We start from the raw sequence: 14,500 nt of genomic DNA on the forward strand, positions 1-14,500 counted from the left end.
GTGCCGCCACTTGCCGGATCCAGGCAGCGGTGCCTCAGTACACGGTAGCCGCATTCGCGCACGCGAATCACAGCAGGAGAGCGATCGCGTTTCATGGTGCGCGCTGACGTAACTTCTTTCCCCCGTGCCATCCCTTCCTGTGTAGATTCCAGTGCGCTCATCGGCACGAGAAAACAGAGAAAGCGCTGGGAGCGTGCGCCATACCCCCGTAACTCCGCTGATTCTTGACGGATTCGAGAAATTTTTGCGCCAATCGATTCGGGAGGCAGTACACTCCGATACTGAGGCCATTAGATCATTACTTGGAAAAGTGGTTCATGACCCCTTTAAGCACGTCATTGCTTTTCTTGACAATAATATGTTGGAGCTTTTTGGCAGGGACCTTGAATGTTCTTGTTTGGTGTCTCTTCCATCCATAGTATTTTATATTTGCTGATTACAGCGTGCATTTGCTAAGGTTAAGCAACTGTAGATGTGATTTGTTGTTTGATTTAATTCTGACGGCTGTAGCTCTTACCTCGTGATGTTTCCAGAGGGCTGAATTGGGAAAAAATGCAGCTTTTGTCCCAGTGCATTCACCTGCTTTTAAATTGAAGCCTATAACACCCGTATACTTAGATATAAATTCATGTTAAGAAACTCCAGGTGGTCAAAATCAACCCGGTAATCATTTCCTGGTTCTCGCATGTAAAGCTCCAGAAATTATTGCTGAATTGAAACCTATGGTAAATATTGTACGTTGTCTTACATCTATTGCTATGCCTGTGGTTTGAATTTCAAGCTGGAAAACAAAGTTTTGAGAAATTTTAAAATTTTTGGGAAAATCTGTGTTCCAAAATGTTTATTATTGGCTACACTTGTGCATCAAGCATGAATAAATATTGTCACTCATTTTGAATGACTGATTAGGCTGGCTAACAAGTGGTTTGTTTTGGTGGTGCACTCGTCGCTTCAATTAAAATTAGCAGTACGATGTAAATACTCATTTTTAGGTGTCTCGTATTCTCATATTTATTCTTTCTCTGAGTAAAAGTCTCAGTGTATAGTTAATTGTGGCAAAACAATGCAGCATTACAACTGCTAGCTGACAGCTTCACATCCGATTCCCACAAGGCGTGGGATCTGCCGAATTTTTTTATTTTACATTCATCAACATAAAATATAATAAGTCATTGGTTTGCTAAAGTATATAAACCTAAAATCTTGCTCAAACGTATAAAAAAATTCTATGTATAGGCTCTGCATCAAGTGCTTGAATCAGACTTTTGTGGTATCAGGCTCAGCATAGCCAACATGATACTCTGGTATCACAGGCTTGAAACAAGTTTCCTATTGTAGGGGATTGCAGTTACCCGTAAATTATTTCTGTAAATTTTACTTCAATTGCCAGAACACCGAAACTCATGCTGCTGTTAACATCAACAAACCTTGATGAATGAATATGGATATAACGAATTATCACTTATGATGAATTAGATTAACCATTTTTTTAGCCATCAAAACAGTTACAAGTATATACTATTTATAACGAATTTTCGCATATAATGAAGATATCTTCGTGTCAGATGGACTTAGCTTCAATGAGGTGTGACTATGTGTAAATGTGGAAGTACATTATGAAAGGTAATTTGATAGGAGCACAGAAAATGTAGTGTGTAGAATGCGCAGTTATAGGTCTGACATTGTTGGTGCTTTCTTTTATCTCAAGGTTTTTTCACTTAATGCTCTTGCAGTATTGCATATACACCATTTTAAGAATTTGAAGAGCAGTGCAGGGACGGTGTAAGAAAATGGGGTGAATGAAGCACAGATCTTTCAAGAAATGCATGGATAGAACAGGCTTTCGAAAGCAATTGCCTCTTTAAACATTCTAGCAGCTTCCCACTTTTTGCGTTTTCTTCGTCCTGCCTCTAAACTGTTCTTCCAGCTTGAGTATAACTGTCTGCGCCAATGATTCCAAATGAGCAATGGCGGCATATATTTTGCCATTTTGAGCATATGTACACATTTCCTTACATTGTACCATTTCCTCTCGTGTACTTTATGGAGAATCGCATCGCAGGTGGAGACATATCACAACGTAACGTAACTTACGAGCGTTTAATACGCACTTCAGAAATGCATAGTTGGAGTTAACAGTATGACAGCCGAGCAGGTCCACAACTGAGGAAACTTTTCAGCACAAGTGCAACGAGGACACATAACACAAAGAAACAGGACAGGCGCCTTTGTGTTATGTGTCCCCGTTGAAGTTGCGCCGGAATGTTTCCTCAATTATGAACTAGTACCAACTAGCTGACACCAACATTGTGCTGAGCAGGTCATGCCAACTGCTGTGTGTTGGCAGGAGGCTGGCAACTGTCCTGATGCACCCAGTGGCAGATATTATGGGTAGACCTGTTCGTACGGTTCTTATTTCTCCACATAAGTGGCAACGCTATACCCGATGCACGAAATGCGTTACACAACAAGCACGGAAAAATGTAACAGTGGCATTCTACAGGGTGTAACTGCATTGGACGATGCTTGTTTTAACGCTAGTACTTGTGCATGCTGAATGAGAAGTGTGTGTGTGTGTGTGTGTGCGCGCTTCGCTTTTGCTGCTTTTGCTGCTTCTGCTTTATGCTGCATGCTTGCTTTTCTATACACCTTGCTTTGCCTGGCTGCTACTTATAGCTTTCTATAGGTGCTCTTTCTCTTTCAGACTTCCCCACAGCCATTCGTCGCCTCCTGAAGAACGAGATTCTGCTGTACCGCACGGCCAGCAGCGTCCTTCACATCTTGCCAATCGCCGGCCTCTACACTTTTCTCCCAAAGTACTTGGAGAGCCAGTTTCGGCTTACCGAAACCAAGGCCAACATGATCACAGGTGAGCCAAGGGAGACCTGTCTCTGCTATCCATGGCAGCATGTTAGTGCCAGGCTTAAGATCCCTTGTGTACAGAAGACAAGTTGAGCTCACTAAGCGTGCACATTTGCAAAAAACCGCGAATGACGAGCTCAACTCGTTAAGCACTGTAGTATTTTTTGTACAGTCCTCGAGACTGCTATGGGTTAGTTCATTGCCCTGTGCATGTATGTTTTAAACTTGAAACGGATAATGGGAGCCTGTTGAATAGTGAAGTCATGAACATATAGTCAGCCTTTTTGTTTTGTGGTTGCATGGCCAGCCTTCTAATGCAAGATGGCATTCTCTGGATAAGTGACTACATAGTCACTTAGAAAACTAGGGTGACTATAGCGATCTTGGCTTTTTATGCTTCTAGAGTGAATGATTATACACAACTGCGTACTGTGTTGAAGCGTTGAAATGAGAACAGCATAAAACGGTGCAGTGGAAAAATTTCTTTCCTGATGAAGATTGTCTTTCTGATGCAGGTTTTGTACTTAATCTTGCTTTGTATGATTAACAGTCTTATGTACTTGAACAAAAAAGTTTTCTTTTCTTGTGGATTTAGTATGTTTTTTTATATCGTCCTGAAGGTCTATCCTGCTTGTTAGCGTAACAGGAAGTGCTACTAAAACATTATTTCACACTTATATCTAAAGCTGCAGCTAAATCTCACTTGAGCTAAGTTATACTGTGTGGCATACAGATTGTGAATGTCACGCGTTAATTGTGGCACTGCTGTAATGCTAGCAACCACCTAAAACACTAGTTAACGCACCCCTTGGAGGGGCCAAAGGGGGGCAGGTGAAATTTTTGAGGGGCAGGGGCAGCCAACCCCGCCCTTCCCCATGCCACCCCCTGGTGCCGTCCCTGACCTGTAGATACGGAGTTGAAACGTTATATTTCATCACAGTTCTACTAGGATACATAATTCAAATGAAGCATGTACAACCAAATTTTATATGTAGTTCGTTGCATGCTGTGATTTATATCAGTTATATTGAGATTTGATGTATACAGAAACGGCCATTGGAAGGGTGTACTGTCCTCACAGATCTAAAACGAGACTTTTTAGGACTAAGCTATGGACATACTTTTTTTCTACCGTCTTCAGTACGTGTCATATCGGCGTAATTTAAACATCTACATCAGAGCCAACATTACTGTTAGCGGCCAGTTTTGTAGCAACACCATGTGACGATCTCGAGGAATTGCGCATACCAGTCGTTACAGTGAAAATTTGGTGTCGCGTTTCAATCCATGAGTACTGTACACGTGACCATTGTACATTAGCAAGTTTTAGATTTAGCACATTAGAGTAACGCAAAGACGCAGCCAGCTCAGTGCCCCAAGTACTGCTTGTGTGCTATTGTACATAGGTTTGGGTCTCTCCAGGCACACTCCAGGTGGCAGTGTACGTTAAGTTTTGTGTTCAGCTAAGACACTAAATCCAAATCTCCCTATTGGGTCAAAAGTGAAGTGATACAATTATTTAAGTGTTGCCCTTTCATTAAGAATAACAGAGCTGAGCTAGTTGGCGCATATTCATGTTCAAAGACTGGGCGTGCAAACACGGACACAAAAGAGAAGCCAAAGACACTACAAATGTCGGCATTTGTAGTGTCTTGACTTCTCTATTGTGTCCGTGTTTGCACGCCCAGTATTTTAACATGGCTTCTCTTTCCTTTTACAACATCGCAGGGTTTGCTGGTATTCTCGTCATGGGTGTGGGCATTTTCGCCAGCGGGACGTTCATGCGCAAGTACAAGCCGAACGCTCGCTTTGTTGCCAAATGGATAGCATTCACTGCCCTGGCGTACTCCATCGGCATGGTCATCCTCATGTGGGTGGGCTGTCCCCTTGGAGACTACGTCGGCCTCAATTCAGAACAGTAAGTCCACAGTTCTGGAGACAAGCTTTGTCCAATTACACCTAGCTAAACAGACTAGACTGAGGTTCACTGGAAGATAGAGAACTGAAGCAGTCAAAAGAAGGCTAAGAGAGCAAGTCTCAGCCTTGGTGAAACTTTGCTCTTAATCGAGAATTATATGACACGGAAAAGATGCATTCAAAGACGAATGAAATAAAGGAGTGTCCTCTGTTCATTTTCTTCGCGCCATAGCATTCTGAATTAACCATACACCAGCAAGCCCAAGGATCTGTAATACGCTACTGTAAACTTTATATAGAGATACCACTATCACATCCGATTGTTAACCCACATAGCTATGTTGTCTCTACAGTTATACTGGTCCTACAGGTTTACTTGTGCTATAGTAGACTTCCGTTTACCAGGTGATTAAGGTTTACCTGAAGCTTGTTCACAACCGTCTGTCTTGACCCCAATGCTTAATTCGGTCATTGAGTTCCACAAACCAAACTAAGTGAGATCAGATCAAATTCACGTAAAAAAATGCACCATGTTTTCGTTTCCTCCTTTATCTTTTTACAGCAGGGACTTAGACTTTCTACCTCCAGCGTGCAACAGCACCTCGTGCGAGTGCAAGTCGGGGCTCTTTTCTCCAGTGTGCCATGATAGTGTGACCTACTTGTCTCCATGCCTGGCTGGCTGCTCGCAAGTGTCCGGCAGCAATCAGCAGGTGCACTATGTAGTTTCTTTCTCTGCCAGTGCTATACCTGTCGGCACATTGTATTGTACATAGAGTCCTCCAGGACTACTAGTTAGTGTGCCACGCCTTGCCAACTTTGTGCAGTGCTGCAAGAGCTATGGGTCTCATCAGCGAACCAGAAAAAGAGTACTGCAGGAAGAGTGTCTTCGTTGTACACCTCTAATCTTACTCTGCATGATGCCACTTAAGAACGCAATGTACGAACCGAATGAAAACTTCACGAAGGATTAATAGCTCGCAACGAATGAATCTCCGTTTCGTGGAGCAACACAGCTGGTTCTTGTCATTTGGATTGACAAGAGCTTAATTGTTTACTGCACATAATTGGTGAGACAGAGCATAAACATCCTATCATAGCGGCTTAGCAGCTATGGCACCGCACTGCTAAGCAGGAGGGCGTGGGTTCAATTCCTGGCCTCGGCGGCCGCACTTCTGCTGGGACAAAATGCAGACACTTGTGTACTTAGGTTTTTAGTTGCACTGGGGGGTCAAAAATAATTTGGTGTCCCCCCACTATGGTGGGCTGCATAGTGATATTTAAAAAACCCCAGAGTTCAAATTTAGCGCAATCTGCATGTTGTCGTGATGTACTGTGTCCGCTTTTTCATCACAAGGTGTGTGCTCTGTCAGTAGTTGGCTGCATATACACAGAACTGTTGTAACCTGCACTTACTAGTAAATACAGCAATATCTTTGTAGTGCAAACGTTCAGGAAAAGAAAATAAAAGCTAGCCAAGGACAGTCTCTCTCGTCCTTTCCTTAACTTTTGCACAACAAAAATTGTGTCCTATAAGAAACACCAAGCTGCCCTAGAAGTTATTCTGCGCTATGCTAGTTACTTCAGGTACTCAAGGAGCTGGTTCCCCAAAGACATTATGCACCTATAGCTTCTTTCGGAGAATTCTGTTAGATGAATACAAACTTGCCTGTGTTTATAATTTCGACCGGGATCAAGAGTAACACATGTGCAGTTTCTTTTCAAAGCACACCAAGATTTCAATTTTCGTCTTGTTTTTTCTGTTACAGCCAACTTTTAGCGACTGCCATTGCACAGGAACCAACGAAACCATTATGAATGGGTTCTGCTCCCTCGAGTGCAACAGCCTTACTTGGTACATTGTCATCTTCTCGGTTTTCGTACTCATACACTCTACGTCCGAAGTTGGGTCCATGCTGCTGACTCTTAGGTGAGGAAAAAAAATCACAGCATATCCACGGGGTGAATGATGATGAGTGGGGCGAAGCTACGGAGGGAATCATCTGTAAACCGTGAAACTCTTCCGTGAAATGCGCCCAGTACATAATATAAAGAGTGTGAAACATCGTGTGTATATTAAACATCAAACTTTTATTGTACTGTTGGTTTACGTGGTCCCTTCATTATCACTTGTGATCGGTGAAATGCAAGGAAGAAGTCCGCTCCCGAGCGAAAGAGCGCCAAGAGCGACCGCATTCCCCGCTCGCCCTGTGCGAATTAAAGGCAAGGCTAGAGGGAAGACAGGACGCGCGTTCCACGGCGCGAGGTCGGTAGCATGCCCAACGAAAGCCAACGGAACGCGATCGTGCAAGTGCTCCGGCTTCGCATCGCCTCATGGTTCCATTTAGCGTCCCAAAAACAAACATATTGCTCAAGGTGTGCCTTGCGTTTTTCGTAGAAATAATTTCTTTATCATGTACATTAAGACGAAAAGTTGAAAGCTCACTAGAGTGTATCGCCCGCAAAGTATGTCTTTTAGTGTGATTTAACTCTCGTACGGCAGGGTCCTCGCGCCGTTGCCGGTCCACCTCGCCCGTTGACGATCGGGCGAGGTGGCTAAATACAACTACTACTACTACACTTTAAGAAAAACATCTGGCGTTCTTTCGTTCTGCTTTTACAAAACATCTGGCATCTTTCGTTGGTTTATTTCATCAATCAACGGCGTTTTGAACAAAATTTTTATTGTTTAATCACGCACAGGAGAAATCTCACCAGGCACTACCTTGGAGGTAAACAATGGCTGCTAATGGCAATGAGAGACAGAAGAAGTCGGCTTTTAGCTAACACTTACACTTCTACTTCTACTAACGTTTCCTACTGGAACATGCCAATGGCTGCTAATGGGGAATGAGAGACAGAAGAATTCGGCTTTTAGTTAACGCGCACGCTGCGAATTTTTTATTGTTCAACAACGCACAGGAGAAATCTCCCACCGGCACCACCTTGGAGGTCAAAGCGTAAGACTTGTTACTCACTACTACGATCACGACGACTACGAGGGACGAACGGGTGCCGCCTTAAGGAGCTTCGCCCCTAAAAAGCTGTGTGCTATATTTCGCAACATCTGAACATAGTTCCATGAACGTAGCGAGATTTACAGAAGGGGCGATGGCTTGCCCATCTCGAAATGCATTTGGCGCAGCCATCGTGCCTCAGATATTCTGTGATTGGCTGACAGCGCCCTCTTCTTCACACCTTTTAAACATGCTTTGTTTGTTTATTTCTGTGCTGAGCTGTTAAAGGCCAACTCAATGAATTTTCGCATTGAGTAAATTCGTTATGAGTGTGTTATTAGTGGCTTTTAAAGGGCCCCTGAATCTCCCACAGGTCGTAATTTAGTTGTGATGTTGCAGTTGTGCACGAGTCTTCAACAAACATGTAGCTGCGAGAATTTTTAGAAATGGTACCGTTATAGCGGAGTTACACGAATCCTAAAGCGGCTCCTGCTTGCTTCACACTTTCCTTGCTAAGCTTCATTCATTGGCTCGTCTCTCCTCCTGGCTGAGTGCTCTTCCTCGCCGTGCGAGGAAGAGAGCGGCGAGTGCGCATATCTGCGAATGAACAGGTTCTTTTTCTGGATGACATGGCCAGACACGAATGTTGATGTCAGGGCTAATGCTGGGGATTGCTGAAAGACACAGTGAGAAGAAGGGGTAGTTTCTTGGAATTTGTGTCGCGCTTGTTGCTTGTACTGCTGCTGCGTTAGGCATTGTTCACCGTGACAGCATTCTGAACTCGATGCGCGTGTTTACTTGAAATGTTTTAAAAAGTTATTGTATAGGTGGTTTGGGGCCCTTTAAACCAACATTGACAAGACTGCAGGTTTGGCTATGGTATTTTTTAAACACAAAAGTGTTTTACGCCGGGGCGTATTTCCGCCGGGGCATATTTTACGCCGGAGCGTAATGTTTTACGCCGGGGCGTATCCGTGACGTATTTCCGTCACGGATATGACACTGTAAAATATACACTAACAGATGGCAAAGAAAAAACTAGAAGAAAAAGTTCCATCGCCAGGAGTCAAACCTACGACCCCTCGCTCCGCAGCCCGCAGCACGAACTGACTCGGCCACAGACGACACGTTCTTCAGCATACTAATGGCGAGCTGTTTATATACACCATTTACCGTTGGCGGTACTCAGATATCGGTGGAACTTCAGCGTGATTTTGTTAACACTAGCAAGGTGGCGCGAAAGGCTTGAAGGGTACGCTTTAAAGGTCGTCGCCCCACACATTGTGATGTGCGCGTGCCTCCACAGGGCATAGTCGCTCGTGCACGCGCGCTTATCTTGTGATGCAGGGTGGTTTGTACATCTTGTGCTCTCACCGCAAGTTTGCGTTTTAAGTTAAAGTTACAGATGGCACGAAGGTCACTTCGCTCATTGCAGCGGCCGCTCTTGCGAAAGGAGCGTGCTGCTCGCGCACAAATAAGTTACAACCGTGACAGTTAGTTCATGCTCATCCTGTGTATACCTGTGCATCCGTTTTGTGCATCCTCCTTTGTGTTTGAGCAGCATGCTTTAACTGTTGAGCTGTGACAGTTGTTAGTTCTCGCTCATACTGTGTATGTTCTTTCCATGCGTCCTTTCTGCTCGAGCAGCGCGTTACGAGTTTCAACCTGCTTGCTGTTCTTCGTATGACATTACAGTTTGTTGCTGTAGCATTCATTCCTTCGCCCTTGTGCCAAAACAATGCACATCTAACGCTCAACTACGTCTGGGAAGACACGTTTCACTTTCGTGTTATACCGATTCCTATGACAGAGATCAGCCATGTTTTTTCTTGTTATCAGCAATCAAACAGCACCTAAGCAGATAATTTGTGCACCCAGTGGTTATTTGTCACTGTGACATAGGTTTGGGTAGAGCACCTATGAGATGCTTCAGTGCCCCCTCATCTCAGAGGTCAAGCCGAAGAGCTGCACATTCTAGGTCATGCCATGCTTCACTCTCGGCTATTGTTAACAACATCGTTTTTGTTTTTTTCCAGCTTTTGTATAAAAAGCAGCTATCCTCACTAGCTATTCGTGACACTTCCGCTCGTATTTCAAATATAAAGCTTACCTCAGAAGCTCTTTTTAATATTCGCTGTAGCATACTGCCAGAGTAACGAGAAAAACAAGAAAGGATACACAGCAATGAACACTGTGCTTTGGCCAGTTAGCTTGCACTGATATTGCGAAACTTGGCAGCTACTGTATAATATTTGCATCAGCTCGCAACCATGCAGCTGGAGAAAGCTGGATGTGATATGCCTATTTATTGTGCCAAGAGCTTGCAACATCAGCAACATTTTGAGATCACGAAGGGGCTGAGCAGTGCATTAGGAATAAAAAAAGTTTTAAATGCCATCTAGGTATGTGATGGTTGATCTGGAAGCTTGAATTGACAGGGCACAAGTTGAACTGCCTTACCAGGCATGTGAGCACTCTTACCAGTCTTACTGTATTGTTCTTTCTTGCTGTCAGATAATACTTACTTTACATTTAAGCTTGGAGCATGGTGAACATACACAAATAGAAAGCGCTCTGACAAGTGGCTGAGCCAAACATAGTATTACTTTGTTGTAGAAGGCACTTTTACTTGAAAACCACCACTAGCTCTTTTCTTCAACATTGTGGAATTTGCTAGGTTTTGCGCAATGGGCTTTTTTTTTCGATTCATATTTGCAATGTTTTGCAGTGTACTTGTTGCTCTGATTACTAAATACAAAATGCCACATTAAAATATGCCACATGTATTTTAAGAAGCCAATCTTGGCTGAAAGATGTTATCTACTGATCGAATTATATACACTGTCAATATATCAAAGAATGAATGAACGATCAAACAAATGAAAGAATGAATGAATGAATGTGCTGGCATGGTGTACATAGTTATGAAGCTTCATTGAAAGAATTCAATAAAGTGTTTTTCTCTGCACGTTATGTAAAACTATGAGTGCACTTGTGCCATCAGGATGAGAATTGTGTTATGTGCTCGCTATTAATTGTAAGCATGTGAATGTTCATTCCTTAACTCCTTAAGTGCCGATTAAATTACAAAAAATTGTTCCAAAATTGCCACATTTTTTATGACGTGAAATGCTTCAGTAACATGTTCAAAACAGAAAAAAACTTGTGAAAACGTTTTACGGCTTACAAAAATGCTTTATTCGTCATATTTCGCACCGTCATGTAATACCGAGGCCCATGGCCGGGAATTTTTTTGGGGGGGGCCCACTTGCTGAAGGCCTTGAAAAACACATACATATCTTCGTTACTTATTTTCGTTAAAACACCCCCCTTCATAGGAATTTCGGGAGAGGGAGGGGCCCTAGACCCCAGGAAGGGGGGGTGGGCTAGACGCCCCCCCCCCCCCTCCATGGCTGCGGGCCTGGTAATACCCCATACCTGGGGCATTTGATCGGTATTCCAAAATACCGAAAGAGATTTCTGCAACTCCAGAAAGTATGGGTTCCATTTAACTTATCGTGGGCAAAATGTACAGTTCGTCGACAGTTCAATACAAACTAGAAGAGACTGCCATCCTCGTGGTAGCGTTTAAAGCGTGGCACTGTGCCATGTTCGGTTATAACGCGCGGGAGATGCAAGGTGCGCATTTTGCCGTTTAGTGTGCAGACTGTAGCGAAGCGTTCAAACTCTGTAATGGGTCGTTCTCTCGAGCGCCTTCTAGTGGGTCGTTCTTTTCCCTGAGAGCACGCCCCTCGTGCTGAGAGTCGGCCCCACCTTGACTGTTGCTGTCGTGCATTGTCGCCGAGTGCCCGCTAATAAACGTCCTTAGAATTTGGTGGACAGTGCTGTGCCCTTAAAACAACTTCGGTCTCCATTCGATGCCCCTGGAGCTTCGATCCCGTACTGTGCCAGCTACCATGCCACAAGACGCCGCCCAGCAAACGCGGCCTCCCACACCGACCGCTTGTCCCGGTGTCCCCTGTATCTGCGACCCTCCTCTCTTCACCGGCACGGATGGCACCGACGTGAAGGACTAGCTCGCGCTTTACGAACGCATGAGTTTCCCTAATAAATGGAGACACTCTAATAAACGTCTTTACGAGACTTTCATTGTATAAAAGCGCCAATTGCGGAACCCGTGCTGCCATCTATGTATTAAGTAGGAAAACACCATTTGACGAGCTGGGCTCGTCAAAAGCCTCTTGAAACGTTGCTGAAGAGCCATGACGAGCAGAGCTCGTCATAAGCAAAGAAGTGACAATTTCTCATGACGAACCAGCTCGTCATGAGCAGTTAAAGGGTTAACAATCTACTGCTTATTTCAATTGAATAAAAAGCCTGCAGCTCAGCCGCAATATGTTCAATGTTCTTCAGGTGCGTCGAATCACATGACAAGGCCCTCGCATTGGGACTGATCCAGTTTGCCATTGGACTGTTTGGTGAGTCACTCTCTTAAGATTTGTTGGTTTAGTTTCCGCCTTCTGCGTCTGACGAACCGTTTGCAAATCCAGCTGTTTTCGAAAGAGTTATGCCTTTGTCAAGGTGCGCTTAAGAAATGCGAAACCTGACAGATGAAAAAGGCACATAACATACACACCAGCAGCACCTGTGTGTGCATGTCATGTGCCTTTTCTGACAGTGTCTGGTTTCACACTTTTTAAGTGAACTTATGGATTTACTAGTGCGCCCATGCATCCCTACTTCAGTTGAGGGTGGAAGGTAAGTGAGTTCTTGGAGTTTGGCAAGGGAAGTCAAAATGGTAAAAAATGAGGGCTGCTTAGTTGCTTTGGTCAGGGACAGGGGCTGTTGAGGTGAAGAGGGTGTTGCTTGGTTGTCAGAAATGACAGATGATGAAAATCTCAAACCAGATGGTCTCGTCGCATAAAACAGAAAGCGAGAAGAGATCTGGTAATAGTTCCTGTTCTCTGTCTCTCTTTTTTGTGGGCGAGAAGCAAGAACAATGCTTTTGAAAAATATATCTTAAGTGCTTAGTTCTGTGATTACGTGCTTACATGAATGCACTTTAGTTTTAACAGATAACTTATGTTTTATTCATTTTGCTTTATAATATTATTAGGTACATTTTTAAAAAGAAACTTGAACACTTCAAACAACATAATCTTCTAGGGCCCATCCAGCTAAAATAAGGTAACATGAAAAAAAATTTGAATCATGACTAGTGTTCTTTTCACAACTCGGTTCAAACCAATTGAATGAGTTGCAAGTTGTTCGAAAGAATGGGTGTTTTGAGCATTAGCAAATCGAACCTGACTTATTATTTTTGACCATACATATAGTATTCATGTTTGGAGGTACTACTAACTCAGTGTTTGAAACCTATCTATGCACCTAAAAATTGTTAAAAATGTCACATGTTGGGCATCGCTTATACTCGTAGCAAGCACCTAATGACACTTCACTTGTAGCTCAGATGTATTGGTGGGCTAGTTCGTTAGTCTTGATGGGATCTGGCAGTGTACATCGAAACAAGTAGATAAGCGCAGGCGCTGCTTTTGTCTTTTCTTCAGTGTCATATGTGTACTGATGTGCACTACCATCTTCCATCAATTGGAGCCAGATATGAAGCAGAATAATATCTGACACAATTATTTGATTTTGACTTGTGTCACACCTCCAATTCATTGTGTTAACATGCTTCATTTCTAGCCATAATTTTACCTGACCTCTCAACCACTTCACTATTGTAAACGGAAACTGCCTCATCCTTTGACTAAGATATGCACTGGCCAGCCCAACATAGTTGTACTTGTGTAAAATTTATATAAACTACAAATTTTGATACCCACTGTGGTAGCTTAAGTTTTTGTGGGCTACGGTGTTGCACTGCTTAGCTTGACACTGTGGGTTCAACTCTTGACCCTGGTGGTGGCATTTAGATGGGGATTAAACGTAAAAATGCCCGTGTACTTAGATTCAGGCACACGTGAAAGAAACAAAGGGAGTCAAAATTTGGAGATACGACTCGTTTGGAGATAAGACATATTTTTGCCATTTCCATGTACTATTGGAAAGGAAGAGACCATAAAAAATTGGGGGACACTTAAGCTTCGCCTTTAAGAGTTGAACGCGATAGCGATATCCTGCCCCTAGTGCGCACTTCAAACACTACGAGTGTTTAAGAGAATGCGCGCACTAAGGTGTGTGCCTTATGTAATGGGTAGCATGCTTTAAACCAGGAGCAATTACGCGCAAGTAAACTTTCTCGAAGTTGCGATGCACCCACTACGTGGGGAATACGCGCAGTAATGTGTGTGCCTTTTGTAATGGGTGGCTGTCTTTAAGCCACCAAGTCGTTATGATCGTGACATGCTGTGATGCCCGATGGCAATGTACGCTTGTACCACGCAATATTACTGCGATATTACATCTCGTACTGTGGCACCTGTATACAGGACGCGTATTTTTGGGATGCATGAAAGTTACTTTCAGTGCAGCTCCAAGCAGAGGCGTGGCTGTGTGGTAGAACACCTGCTTGCCACGCAGACGGCCTGGGTTCGATTCTAACTCGTACCCAACATTTTTATTATTTATTTTATTTGCAGCTTTTTCGATTTTTCGGTCACGGACAAGATGATGATTTTTCGCTCACAACCAATGGCGCCGACACCAACGCCGACGGCGGAATTTCTGCGATACGAGCTCTTTAACGCTATCGCATTAACACTGAGCCGATGGTAAATGAAGCATTATTGTAGCCTAAAGTTCCTTTATATCACTTCTGGTCTCGCAATATCCTGCTACATGCG

At 43.7% G+C, this 14,500-nt stretch overlaps 1 protein-coding gene across 5 annotated transcripts in view; it reads left to right on the forward strand.

The window, feature by feature from the left end:
- Positions 1-14,500, forward strand: part of LOC119396324 (solute carrier organic anion transporter family member 74D) — a 192,552-nt gene that overhangs the window by 172,706 nt on the left and 5,346 nt on the right. For 4 of the 5 annotated variants that reach the window (XM_049417039.1, XM_037663490.2, XM_037663491.2 and 1 more), the window contains 5 exons: positions 2,687-2,869; positions 4,591-4,780; positions 5,342-5,489; positions 6,546-6,706; positions 12,108-12,172. In XM_049417039.1, coding sequence (XP_049272996.1) covers positions 2,687-2,869; positions 4,591-4,780; positions 5,342-5,489; positions 6,546-6,706; positions 12,108-12,172 — 747 coding nt within the window. The remainder of the gene's footprint in view (positions 1-2,686; positions 2,870-4,590; positions 4,781-5,341; positions 5,490-6,545; positions 6,707-12,107; positions 12,173-14,500) is intronic. The other variant, XM_037663493.2, reaches the window with a different exon arrangement.

This window comes from Rhipicephalus sanguineus, chromosome 6 (genome assembly GCF_013339695.2).
Source record: "Rhipicephalus sanguineus isolate Rsan-2018 chromosome 6, BIME_Rsan_1.4, whole genome shotgun sequence".
NCBI classification, from domain to species: domain Eukaryota; kingdom Metazoa; phylum Arthropoda; class Arachnida; order Ixodida; family Ixodidae; genus Rhipicephalus; species Rhipicephalus sanguineus.